The sequence below is a fragment of the Rhineura floridana genome, chromosome 12, assembly GCF_030035675.1.
Source record: "Rhineura floridana isolate rRhiFlo1 chromosome 12, rRhiFlo1.hap2, whole genome shotgun sequence".
NCBI classification, from domain to species: domain Eukaryota; kingdom Metazoa; phylum Chordata; class Lepidosauria; order Squamata; family Rhineuridae; genus Rhineura; species Rhineura floridana.
In genome coordinates, this window is record NC_084491.1 from 26,779,627 (window position 1) to 26,794,079 (window position 14,453).

At 43.6% G+C, this 14,453-nt stretch overlaps 1 protein-coding gene across 4 annotated transcripts in view; it reads left to right on the forward strand.

The window, feature by feature from the left end:
- The first annotated feature begins 415 nt into the window (after positions 1-415).
- Positions 416-14,453, forward strand: part of ROBO4 (roundabout guidance receptor 4) — a 98,375-nt gene continuing 84,337 nt past the window's right edge. For all 4 annotated transcript variants that reach the window (XM_061593010.1, XM_061593011.1, XM_061593012.1 and 1 more), the window contains exons 1-2: positions 416-691; positions 8,514-8,837. In XM_061593010.1, coding sequence (XP_061448994.1) covers positions 634-691; positions 8,514-8,837 — 382 coding nt within the window. In that variant the 5' untranslated portion in view covers positions 416-633. The remainder of the gene's footprint in view (positions 692-8,513; positions 8,838-14,453) is intronic.

Sequence of the window (14,453 nt, forward strand, 5' to 3'; positions counted from 1 at the left end):
ATACCTTTACAGACTGGCCATTTCAGTCTTGGATTATTATTTTTTAATTCATTTGCAAACTGTGTAGCTTGTTGGATAGCTAAATAATAACTTCATTCCGATTCTGGGTATGCCTTCATATTTTCAGAGCATTGTGATGTAAATGTAACTGAAGGCAAGGGAAGTGGGGAGGGGGTTGGGAATTAAGAGAAAGAGACAGAGATTCCTGTGGAAAGGGACTTGTTTGTTTTGACTTAGGAGGAGACAGATTCCTGCTCCCCTGTGGGGGGGGGAGGAGGAAACGGGAAAGTTGGTGCACATACTCCTTTTATGATGTTGGGTCTTTAAGCAGCTGTTGGTTCAACCTGAAGCTCTAGGAGAGGAGGCAGCAAAATTCACACCCACCCCTTCCTGTATCCTGCGACCAGTCCGGGGAAATATGCACTTAGACCACGTGGGATGGTAGTGGCTTGATGAAACATTTGGCGTTGACAAAGTTGTGTGTGGGTGTTTCTGTGCATGTGTCTTGAAGCAGAGGGACAGAAAGCCCTCCTTGGTACTGACTGGCAGAAAAGGAGAAAAGCCAACAGGCTTCCAGCCAATCCCCTCGGCTGCTGGGTTCTCCAAAGAAGAAGTTTCTGCAACTAGACAAACATGTCAGGAGGCATGTTACAGAAGCTCTTAGTCTGGGCAGCGTTTCTGCTGATGGAAGGTGAGTGATCAGGCTCAGTTCAGACAAGAGGAATATTTAACTTAAGCAGTCAATAGGATTTAGAATCGGAGGGCCTTGAGAATCTTGCCCCACCCACCATTCATGGTTAATCTTATTTTACACGTGGTGCAAGTGGTTTCAAGTAGGGATGTAAAGATCTGTCAATTTTTGTTCTCTCAGTTTCTCATTTTTCTAATCTTAAATTAGGTTCTCCACATATCTGAAGCAATTTGCAAATTTCTCTTTTAAAAAATCATGAAAATTCTCCAGCATTTCAGTGCAAATAGGCAAAAAATACCTTGCAGTTTAAGAATATACCTATAGCCAACAGATATTTCTATCAAAATTTTAAAAAGCAGGGAAACTGGGCAGCTTTAGTGAGTGCTCCAGGGGAGCAGCAGACCTGACATCCTCTCTGAGATATTGTACTGCCCTACACATTTGTAAAAATGCGAACACAATTTGGGTTGGCCTTTTACAGCCCAATCCACAATTCTCCGGGAAGAGGAGCTGACTGTTAAACCACTCTAGGCATTGGAGCTCTGTCAGGGGAATAGGGATTTCATAACAAGTCTCAGCACCCTGCACAAACTACACTTCCCAGGATTCTTTGGGGGAAGCCATGACTGTCTAAAGTGAAATTAATGTCTGGTGTGGGTGTGGCTCCCTGATTAGCCAAGGCAAGCAGCTGTTAGTCTGGCTTTTAGAACACTGACAGTTGGTTCTTACCAAACATGCCTGCGCTTACCATAGACTCCAATGTTAATTTACTTAAATTAATTAAAAATCAGCCATGCATTTTTTAAACCTTTGAACTCCAGAAGATGAAGGTCAGAGTATGGGCAAGGTCAATAATAGGATTACAGGTACACTGTGAACATGGCAGACTTTTAATTAATTTCAACAAATTATGAGGCCATTGACAGAAAAAAGTCCAACAGGGGTCTGGATTTTTTTACTCTTATTTTAGACTTTGAACTCTGGATTCCCTCTCTGAGAATTTTGTGTATTGCCATGAAAACTTAGAGGGTTGTTAAGTGTTTGTGAGTTCAGGACTATAAATTTTGCAAGATTTTGTTTTGAAATGAGTTTACAGGAAGCAGCAGAATGGCATGGAGGGTATTTTCAATTTCACATGGCAGAACGTGAAAAATCCATGCTGGCTATAGTATACAGCGATTCTCTGGCGGTATAATTTCTCCTAATTTGTGTAGGCAGTTTTGGCTAATGTACACATTTTTGCAAGCAATCTTTTATCATATCATGTATTTTTGTATGTTATTTTCACTCATATATTCATTTTTATATACACTTTCCCCTAATCTATGCATTTTTGTAAATATTATTTGGTTGGGAAAGTGCATTGCAAAATTCAAATAAGTGCAAATTTTGAAAGATGGCTGTGTTTCAGTTCTCATGTTGTTCTGGAAAAGGCGGATTTGATAGATACAGTTTGAAATGTGAACTGAATTGAAATTCTTCCCCATCCCTGGCTTCAGACACACCTAGGGCTCCAACAAATGTTTAATTTGCCACTGGTATTTGGATTTAAGAACATGCATAGTTCTTTTGATCTGGGTTTGCTTTGTTTGACTTTCTGGAGTGCTTGAAGACTTAGGGATGTAAGGGGGCATCACATTCTCTCCTATCCTGAATTGTTGCAATCAGCGTTGCTTCCATTCTCCTATAGGTTGGCTTCTGGTAAACCTACATTACTTGTCTCACCATCCTTTATGGCCCAAACTAACATAATTAAGTAATTAATTACATAATTAATTTTAAGTGCTTCAGTGGAAGATAAAACAACTATTTATGTAACACTCGTGGACTAAGAAACCAACAAAAGCAAATGCTGCTTGTATTTGCTTGCATGATGTCTGTTTCTGATCTCAGAAATTTGGCAAAAGGAAAATTTCAAAAGCAGTTTGTGCCTAGCAGTGGTTCTGCTGTCCCAATAGAGGGGTGTGTGTGTGTGTGTATGAGAGAGTAGAAGCAACTCAGCTAAGTTTCGTCTGTTGTTCTATGTATGTATGTTGTATGTAAAATTATAAGTTCTATAAAATTATCAACTACCATTTTTAACAAAAATCATGAAAGGGAGCAAAACCATGATAAAAAGTAGCTAGTTAACATTTCCAGCAAAAACAAGAGCAATAGCAGTGATGATTATGATGATTTGCCTTCAGTGTATATGTTTTGTAGAGGGCAAGAGGACAGGCCCCTGTCTCGAGGAGCTTACAAAGTCAACGCAGGAGAGACAATAGAGGAAGACAGAGGAAGGAGCAGACAGGGGAAATACTGTTACTACTTTTACTACTATAATTCCTTCTCCTAGTCCTCCTGGGTCTCCCTCAGATATTGCTGGACTATAACTCCCATAATTCCTGGCTGTTGCCCATGCTGGCTGGGGCTCATGGGAACTGGAGTCTACCAACATCTGGAGGGCCACAAGTTAGCTGCCCCTGATATAACATGCTCCAAAAGTCTCAGCACTGTGCAAGAATTAAGAACACAAGACAAGTTCACAATCTTGTAAAACAACTGTATGAACTTTCTAGAGAACAGGGACGATCTTGGGAAAATACCACAATTAATTCATTAAGAAGAAAAATGAGCATGTAGATCTGTAGCTTAACTCAAAGGAGACTAAACTCACGGGCTACTGTAACAGGCGGTCAATGTGTAGAGGTTTGTTTTAAATGTGGACATAAATGTGGTATGTACTCTAAGCACAAAGTTCTTAAAGTTGTAGAGCTAAATCAATAATAATAAGCTGATTTTTTGTTATATGAACAATTGGCCTTCATATTTTTTAACGTCCCTTTTGCACACCTGCAACGCTAAAGCACAGGTATGCAATCTGAGGGCTTGACCTCGTTTTATGTGGCCCCACAAGGAACACAGTGTTTGAGACACATAGGAAGCTGCCTTATACTGAGTTGGACCCTATTGTCTACACTGACTGGCAGCGACTCTTCCAGGGTTTCAGGCAGGGGCCTGTCTCTCCCAGGTCTATCTGGAGATGCCAGGGATTGAACTTGGGTCTTCTGCATGCAAAACAGATGCTCTACCATTGAGCTGTGGCCGTTCCACATGAAATGGAAGAAGAAACAATGTATATTCAACTGACAACTGTGAAGCATTAGTCGTGAGAAAAGCTGACCATATGTCTTTATATTTGACCTCTTTGTGCTCATGTCGATAAAGAGCCAACTCAGATAGGGACAAGGAGTGCAAACCATTAATCCATTGTTGCCTGGAGGATGCTGTCTTCTCTTTCCAGTGTTGGCATGCTATCCTCTTGGTCATCCATTTTTCACACATGACCATGATTTTGACTCCACTGAAGTCAATTCTAGTGCTTAAGTAAGGTTAAGTTTGTTGAATTTATATATCGCTTCCCACTACAAAAATTCCCAAAGCAATTTACAAAGTAAAAAGACAGCAGGAAAAATCACATAAGCATGTTAAAAACAATCAGAATTACAGATGGGGGAGAATCAGACCTCATTTAAAGATAAATCTACCTAATTTGCACTGTCCAAAACAACACATGGACCAAAACACAGCCATCCTTCGAAATTTGCACTTCTCCCAATTTTATAGTGCAGTTCCTCGGCCGAGTAATGTAAATGAAAATTCATATAGTAGGGTAAGTCTGCATGTAAATGCATATAAATAACAGTGAAAATAACATAGAAAAAAGGCATTATATTAGGAAATGTATACAAACATGTATATACTAGGAGAAACTCACACTAAAATGCTATGGAATTTTCATAAAGTCTTAAAAAAATCACAAACTGATGTGGAAGTGTGGAAAACTGAACTGAAGACTGGGAAAATGAGAGAAAACAAAATCAATAGATTTGCACATCCCTAGTCAGAATATAGTATCACGAAATGATTCATCCCCGTCATGGCCACTCCATCCAACATGCACCCAACACAACAAAGATCCAATCATTGGTGCTGCCCAAATATATGGGGGGGAATCGATTTGTGACAGTTGGTGCCAAAGTTGGTGCCAGGATTGCCTCCTTGGGGACAGCATTCCACAGATGGAGGGGCTACTACAGAAAAGGCCGTTCTCTGGTTGGCAGCCTTCAGACCTGTCTTAGAGGTGGCACAGAGAGAAGGCCTCAGATGACGATCTCAAGGTCTGGGACGGTTCATGTGGGGAACCTGGCCATGTTCATATGCGGAAAGGCATTCCTTTCAGTAGATGGGTCCTGAACTGTAAAGGTCAAAATCAATCATACTTTTTGTTATTCACACACTGTTTTACTGAGATAACAGCAGAATTGTTCTCTGGTGAAGCCATATTTATTATAGATGCCATCTGTTCCTCTCTTTGATTTTTTTCTGGATTCATGGAAATGGAAAAGCTCTTTCTTTCTTTCTTTCTTTCTTTCTTTCTTTCTTTCTTTCTTTCTTTCTTTCTTTCCTTCCTTCTTTCTTTCTTTCTTTCTTTCTGAAAGTCTGATGATGGAAGCTTTGGAAGCAATTATACAGAGTGCTTTTATAACTCTAAAAGAAGAGAATAAATGCAGCTTTTACAAAGTGGTTGCTAATGCGTGTCCTGTTTTGAATAAAGTCCCAAAGCTTGTGTTGATGAACGTTCGCTCCAAGGGTCAGAATCTTTAGCTACTGTACAAAGTGAAGAGTAGTTCCCAGCTCTCTCCTTATCCTCCCCCCAATTCCTGTTGCCTAATTCTCTTATTTTCTGCTATTTGTTAGGGTTGCATTTCGGAATCAGAATGGGTTAAGATGAAAGGGCAGGGGGAAATATGTAGAAGTTTCTTTAGAAACAAATATTGAAAAGCAGGAAATTTCTGAAATGTTACACGCCACCAGTACGTCATATTGTGCACATCCCCCCCGTCACATTCTCAGTGAAGGGTGGGGCATCAGGAAGCCTCAGCGGTAGCACCAGGAAAAAAACTGTTTGGATAGGAGGGCTGCAAAGAAGGGGAAAACGGCCTTTCTGTCTATGGTGACCATATGAAAAGTGCCTTTATTTCAAGCAGGGATGGAAAGATATCAGTTTTGGTTCTCTCCTTTCTTCATTCTTCCAGTCTTAAATTCGGTCCTCCATATTTCTGGAGCGATATGTGGGTGTTGTGGGGTTGTTGTTGTTTTTTAAAAAATCCTCATGAAAATTCTCCAGCATTTTAGTGTGAATTTCTCCTAATAAACACATTTTTGTAGGCAGTTTTGACTGATGTACAAATTTTTGCAAGCAACATCTTGTCATATAATGCATTTTTGTTATTTTCACTCGTATATACATTGTTTGGTTGGCAAACTGCATTGAAAAATATGAATAAGTGTGAATTTCAAAGACGGCTGTGTTTCAATTCTGATAGTGTTTCGGAAAGTGCAGATTTGATATATTCAACTTGAAATGTGAACTGAATTGAATTTCTTACCCATCCTTAGTTGTGACAAGCAGAGGGTGTGTGTGTGTGTGTGTATTAGGGATGGAAAGATTTATCAATTTCGGTTCTTTCAGATTCTCATTTTTCCAATCTTAAATTCAGTTCTCCACATTTCAGCAGCAATTTGTGATTTTTTTTTAAAAAAAATCCTCATGAATATTCTTCAGCTTTAGTGCTAATTTCTCCTAATAAACACATAATTGTAGGGAGTTTTGACTACTGTACACATTTTTGCATGCTTTCTCATCATATAATACATTTTTGCATGTTATTTTCACTCATATTCATTTTTATGTACACTTTCCCCTAACTTATGCATTTTGTAAAGATTGGTTGGGGAACTACACAGAGCTTGGAAAAGTTACTTTTTTGAACTAGAACTCCCATCAGCCCCAGCCAGCACAGCCACTGGATTGAGCTGATGGGAGTTGTAGTTCAAAAAAGTAACTTTTCCCAGCTCTGGAACTACATTGTAAAATTCAGATAAGTGCGAATTTTGAAGCATGGCTGTGTTTCAATTCTCATGTTTCAGAAAGTGTGAGTTTGTTAAATTTGGTTTGAAATGCAAATGGAATCAAAATTCTCACCTATCCCTAGTGTATATATGCATATTAGCATGAAAGTGGAGGTTGTGTGTTAGCTAGTGAGAAGAGTCTTCTCAGTGGTTGACTCGCTTTCTTCCATTCTGATTGGCTCCAATCAGCATGAAAGGACAAGGACTTTTCTCAGTGGCTATCACCCCTTTTATGATGATTGGCTCATACATAGGGGACCTGACTGGGACCCAGCTCCCAAAAAAGTGAGGGGTCTATGACAAATACACCCACAACCCTGGATGACTACATCCCTATTTGCATAGAAAGCATATACTCTGCTGTGGAGCTACAACCCTTCCCCAATATTCTTTAAAAACAGCATTCCTAAAGGACAAAATAAAAACAGGAGTAGTGATTTAACAGGGACAGGGTGCAGAAAGGAGAGGTTGTGACTGGGAAATAGGGCCAGGAGGAGAGTATTGGTTCTGAAAGGGTGCCTAGAGACCCACCAGTCTGCAGATTCCATTCATTGTGGCTGAAGGTCCTTGACTTTCTGTCCCTTCCGAGGGGACAATGTCAGGAAGTTCTGCACAGGAAGTTCTGAGAGAATTACCACATATTGCAACAATAACAGCATGTTAGATTATCGAGGACTGTAGAGCAGCAGAGCCCATTGTCCTCACCTTAAATGGAGAGATGGGGAGGCTTTTACTGTCTCATTAAATGCACTTGAAGGCTGGGAAATCTGTCGCTCATATTTAACAGGGAGGCTGGAAAATGGACATCTGTTGTTAGCAGACACTGGGATAAGGAGGATAACTGGATAGGTTTGTGCAACCACTTCTGTGCTGGATCCTTGCTCTTCTTGGCTAATAAAAGCTATCAGGGATGGAACAGCCGGCTGGGCCAGGGAAGTGATTAATGCCTCTCTGCAAGAGGGGGTGGTCCCTGGCTGCCTGAAAGAGGCAGTAGTGAGACTACTCCTGAAGAGGCCTTCCCTGGACCCAGAAAATCTTAATAACTATAGGCCGGTAGGAAATGTTCCATTCCTGGGCTAGGTCCTGGAATGAGTGGTTGCAGGCCAGCTCCAGACACTCTTGGATGAGACCGATTATCTGGATCCATTTCAGTCGGGTTTCAGGCCTGGTTTTGGCACGGAAACAGCCATTGGCCAGGCTTTATGGAGCTGACGGGAGATGTAGTTCAACAACATCTGGCAGGCCAAAGGTTCTGCACAGCTGGGCTAGGCAGACAAGTTACTCACCCGACATCATGCACTACACTTTGCAGCTTTTTAGGGACTTGGACTCAGTTCTTCCCAGTCTATGTCCAACGATCTAGCCCAGTCTTTCCCAACATTGGGGTCCCCACATGTTGCTGGACTACAGTTCCCATCATTCCCGACTATGTGCCATACTGGCTGGGGCCGATGGGATTTGTAGTTCAGCAACATCTGGGGACCCAAAGGTTGGAACAGGCTGATCCAGCTGTTTACACTGCACTGGTATGACGACGGTTGAAAAAAATATTATGCCATAGGTTACTTTGTCACTGAATGCTGATTTATTCATTTGTTTGGCCGTCCAGATGTTGCTGAACTGCAACTCCCATAATTCCTGGTTGCTGCGACTGATGGGAGTTGGTAGTTCAGCAACATCTGGACGGCCAAAGGTTCTCCATTCCTGGTTCAGAACTTCAGAATGAACACAGTGGTAGGTTACGTTTGATAGCAAGCAGTCCTGCAAGGTAGAGCAAAGAAGTGGGAAAGTGGATAAAAAGGCATTGAACAGATGGGGAGAAATGAAGCTTCTCTGTCTCTCCCTTCCCCTTTTATTCTTTTCCCAGGTTCAAAGTCTCATTCAGAGGAGTCTGTGCCGCATATCATTGACCATCCCTCTGACCTCGTGGTACGTTGGGACCAGCCTGCAACCTTGAACTGCCGTGCCGCTGGGAACCCAATGCCCACCATTGAGTGGTATCGCAATGGGGAGTATGTGAAGACGAACAAAGATGATGGCACCTCCCAACGCACCCTTCTGCCGGGTGGGTCCCTCTTCTTTCTCCGCCTCAACCAGAAGAAGGGGAAATCAGATGAAGGGGTGTACAACTGTGTGGCCAGAAACCACTTGGGCACAGCCATTAGCAAGAACGCCTCGCTTTATGTGGAAGGTAAGGCACTAGGATCAGCTTGGAGAACAAGTTGGCAAATTGCTTTTTATGCGGTATGGAGGAGCAGTTTGAATGGGATTGCAGGGATGGGCGAATCTGCTAGTGTCAGGTTCTCTCGCTTTCTCATTTTTCCAATCTTAAGTTCAGTTCCTTACATTTACACATCAGTTTACAGGCTGGGGCAGGGGGGAGAAGATTAAGTCCTCCTGAAAATTCATCAGATTTTAGTGTGAATTTCTCTTCATATGTACTGTACATTTTTGTATGCAGTACACAAAAATGTGCATATAACAAAAATGTGTATATTGCCTAATTTTTGCAAAGCTATTTTGCGAAACATAATGCATTTTTAAGATATGCTATTTTCAAATTGTGCATTTTAATGCACATTTTACCCTGGTATATGCATTTCTGTACACATTACTAGGCTGGAGAACTGCATTGCAAGATTCGGAGTACTGTGAACTTCAAAGGATGGCTGTGTTCTGGTCCGCATATTGTTTCAGAAAGTGCAGATTAGCTAGGTTTGCCTTTAAATGCGAACTCAACTGAATCCCACCCACCCCAAACCCTATGTGAAAGCTTGCTTCTTTGAGCCTACTCAAATGTGGATGTGGCACAGGCTTTCCTGGACTATATTTATTTATTTATTTATTTATTTATTTCCATTTCTATACCACCCTTAGCCAATGGCTCTCTGGGCGGTTCACAGCAAGGAATAAAATACAATACTATAAAATAGACATCAGATAAAATCCCTAAAAAAGACAGCTTAAGCATTTAACAACTTGATATAAAATTAACTAAACATTAAACAATTAAAATTAAAATTAAACAATTACAATTAAAATGCCTGGGAGAATAAAAAGGTTTTCACCTGGCGCCGAAAAGATAGAAGAGTAGGCGCCAGGCGCACCTCATCGGAGAGACTGTTCCATAATTCGGGGGCCACCACTGAAAAGGCCCTGGATCTAGTAGCAGCCCTCCGAGCTTCCCTATGGGACGGGACTCGGAGGAGGGCCTTAGATGTTGAACGTAGTGAGCGGGTAGGTTCATAGCGGGAGAGGTGTTCCGCAAGGTATTGTGGTCCCGCACCGTGTAAGGCTTTATAAGTCAAAACTAGCACTTTGAATCTGGCCTGGAAACAAATAGGTAGCCAGTGCAAACGCGCCAGAACAGGTGTTATATGTGCGGACCATCTGGTCCTCGTCAGCAGTCTGGCTGCTGCGTTTTGCACTAGCTGTAGTTTCCGAATTGTCTTCAAAGGCAGCCCCATGTAGAGTGCATTGCAGTAGTCCAATCTCGAGGTTACCAGAGCATGGACAACTGAGGCGAGGTCATCATTATCCAGATAGGGGCGCAGCTGGGCTACCAACCAAAGATGGTAGAATGCATTCCGTGCCACTGAGGCCACTTGAGCCTCAAGAGACAGGAATGGATCGAAAAGGACCCCCAAGCTACGAACCTGTTCCTTCAGGGGGAGTGTAACCCCATCCAGGACAGGTTGAACATCCACCACCTGGGTCGAGAAGGCACCCACCAACAGCGTCTCAGTCTTGTCAGGATTGAGTTTCAGTTTGTTAGCTCTCATCCAGTCCATTATCGCGGCTAGGCAACGGTTCAGCATGTTAACAGCCTCACCTGAAGAAGATGAAAAGGAGAAATAGAGTTGTGTGTCATCAGCATACTGGTGACAATGCACTCCAAAGCTCCTGATGACCGCTCCCAGCAGCTTCATGTAGATGTTAAAGAGCATAGGGGACAAGACCGATCCCTGCGGGACTCCACAATGGAGAGTCCAGGGCATCAAGAAATGTTCCCCAAGCCCTACCTTCTGGAGACGATCCACCAAGTAGGAGCGGAGCCACCGCCAAGCGGTACCTCCAACTCCCAATTCCGTGAGTCTCTCCAGGATACCATGGTCGATGGTATCAAAAGCAGCTGAGAGGTCAAGCAGAATCAACAGGGTTACACTCCCCCCGTCTCTCTCCCGACATAGGTCATCATACAGGGCAACCAAGGCTGTTTCGGTGCTGAAACCGAGTCTAAAACCGGATTGAAATGGATCCAGATAATCGGTTTCATCCAAGAGAACCTGGAGCTGGTTGGCAACCACACGCTCTAGAACCTTTCCCAAAAATGGGATGTTCGCAACCGGTCTATAGTTGTTCAAATTATCTGGGTCCAGGGAAGACTTCTTCAGGAGTGGTCTCACCACCACCTCTTTCAGACAGCAGGGGACCACTCCCTCTCTCAAGGAGGCATTTATCACTTCCCTGGCCCAGCCGGCTGTTCCAACCCTTGCAGCTTTCACTAGCCAAGAGGGGCAAGGATCCAGTACGGAAGTGGTTGCACGCACCAGTCCAAGTACCTTGTCAACGTCCTCAAGCTGTACCAACTGAAATTCATCCAATAAATGAGGACAAGACCGTGCTCCGGATACCTCATTAGGTTCAACTGCCATAATATTGGAGTCTAAGTCCTGGCGGATGCATGCGATTTTATCTTGGAAGTGCCCAGCAAACTCATTGCAGCGGGTTTGAGATGGTTCTAAGATATCCGGAGGGCTAGAATGAAGAAGCCCTCGGACAACTTTAAAGAGCTCCTCTGGGCGGTTGAGAGATGATTTAATAGTGGCAGCAAAATATCACTTTTTTGCTGCCCTCACCGCTTCTATATACTGTTTAGTGGAAGCACTTACCAAGGCATGACTGCATCTGTCGGGAGTCCGTCTCCATCTGCACTCGAGCGTCCTCCTCTCTTGCTTCATCACTCTCAGCTCCAGGGTATACCACGGAGCCGCATGAGCTCTGCAAGGGAGAGGGTGTGCAGGAGCGATCGTGTCCACAGCCCGGGTCATTTCGGTGTTCCATAGTTCGACCAGGGCTTCGACAGGAGCGTCAGTCTTATCAGCCGGAAAAACCCCCAGAGCCCTCTGGAAACCCTGTGGATCCATTAGTCTCCGGGGTCGGACCAACTTAATAGGTCCCCCACCCTTGCGGAGGCAAAGGGGCGCTGTAAGCCTAAACTTCAGCAAGCAGTGATCTGTCCATGACAATGGGGTTATTGAAAGACTCCCCACCTCCAGATCACTATCTCCATGTCCAGTGGCGAAGATCAAATCAAGAGTGTGCCCTGACACATGCGTTGGGCCTGTAACAAATTGAGACAGCCCCATGGTTGCCATGGAGGCCATGAAGTCCTGAGCTGCCCCTGATAGAGCAGTCTCGGCATGAATGTTGAAGTCTCCCAGTACCAAGAGTCTGGGAGACCTCAACAGTACCTCCGAGACTACCTCAGTCAGCTCAGTTAGGGAAGCTGTTGGGCAGCAGGGTGGGTGGTACACCAACAGGATTTCCAGTCTGTCTCCTTGACTCAGCACAAGGTGAAGACACTCCAGACCAGTCGTCAACTGGACAGGGTGCTTGATGAGCGAGAGAGAACTCCTATAGGCCACAGCTACCCCACCTCCCCGACCCTCGGATCTACCACAGTGTTGAACCGTATAGCCAGGTGGGCACAGCTGGGAAAGAGCAACTCCTCCCTGCTCGCCCACCCAGGTCTCGGTTACACATGCCAGGTCGGCACTCTCATCAACAATTAAATCATGGACGAGGGAGATTTTATTAGATACCGACCTGGCATTTAAAAGCAACACTTGGAGATCCGAGGGCTGGCTGATAGGACAACCAACATTCCTGCGGGTGTGGGGAGGACCGGAACAAGGCACAGGCACAACTTGTCTGTGACGCGTTCCCCTTATCTGGCCTGTCCTCCTCACAACACCATACCTCCCCTTACCCGTCACTACATTAATTGGGGCCCCCGAAAGTCCCCCCGAGCGGAGTGAAGTCCTCTCTCCCAGGCACATAATAAAAATATATAAAATTCACAATCACGCTCTCTATACACATTCAATTTCATTCACCCTCAAGCAATACATAAATTAAATACAATAATTCAAACAAACATCATTCATAACACACAAACTCTATTCATACTACACACAGGCCTTAAATAAAACAATAACACAAAAGTTAAACACTTCACAGACAAGAACAGCAACAGTCCAGCTTGGCCAGGATAGTAAAAGGCCAGATGATGGCAGCTATACTTTTGATGGCAGGTGTGTGTGTACACATAGATTGCATGTTTGAATGCTTCTGCCTTAAAACAACAACAACAAATCTTTACCTGCACATGGAAGTCTACCATGTCAGAGAGAAGGCTTCAGAATTCACCTTTTTCTTCTTCTTGTGCTAGATTTTCACACACGGGAGTCGTATGCTAAATACTACACAGGGCAGACCCATTGAAATTAATGAACATAAGTTAGTTGTGTCTATTAACTTCAAGGGTCCACTGTAAGAGTGGACTTGAATATCACCCAGGGTGTCTTTAACTTCCACCAGCAAACTGAAATGATACTAGTCCCCGAACAACTGTTTGCTTGAATCGGGCCTTTGATGCAGCCAGCAGTGAAAGTCCTTGTTAAACTCATGCATATATTGCTTTCAGTGCTCAGAGTGTTTCACAGCCTTTATCTCATTTTTTTCTCTGCCAGCAATCATGAGACAAGGCCTCAACTGCATCCAGTTTATGGATGGGAAAACTGAAAGAAAATGACTTGTTTAATCTCACCCATTAAGTTTGGTGCTGAGGAGGGCTTTTGATGCTATTCAGTTAGATACAGTAGTGGTTAACGTCCTGAATTAGGATCAAAGGAAGGTGCTCTCTCCTGCTCTGTCATACCCAAGAGGGCTATCAACAGCTACTGACCAGGAGGGCTATATTCTACCTTCATTGTCACAGCCAGTATTCCTCTGAATGCCTCAGAGTTGCTGGTATTCACAAGTGGGTAGAGTGCTGTTTGTACTCAAGTCCTGCTTTTGGCAAGGGTGTAGTTGCCTGGGTTCCTGGGTGCAGGTCTTAGACCCCTTACATTTGGGGAAGCAGGGTCCCAATAGGGACTGTATGTCTCCAGCATCCTACAAGCCAATCAGCATGAATGGGAAGTGTTTTAGCCACTGAGAAGAGTCTTCTATCATGCTTCCTTGTCCTTTTGTGCTGATTGAAGCCAATCAAAGTCAAAGGAGGTGAGTCAGCCACTGAGAAGACTTCCCAGTAGCTAACACCCACCTCCCCTTTCATGCTGATTGGCTCCTAGGGACATCTGTTGTGTGGGAGAAGACATTAACAAGGATCTCATTCTCAACCTAGTAGCAAAAATATTGGGGAGATGCGTGGGTTTGTTCTAGCCCAAAGCCAGGAGTAGGGCAGGAGTAGGAAAAGAGCGATTAAAAATATGTTCAAAGTGGGAAGGTGAGAATGTGTGTGTGTGTGATGGTATTTCAACTGTTAATGGTGTTGTATATATATGTGTCACTGATGGTAAGGTGAATACAAATAAATATGCCAAAGAACATGTATGTGTTGCAGCCACCACCACAGTTCCCCCCTAAAACTCATAAGCTCTGCCCTTTACTCTTAGTATGGCAGCCAAGAAGGGAAACTCAGCAAATGAAGTTCCTTACCTTACAGCATGATAATGATGATGGAAAAATCTTCTGAATCGGCTAAAACATACATCTTTTTCTAACATTCTAGGTATGTGTG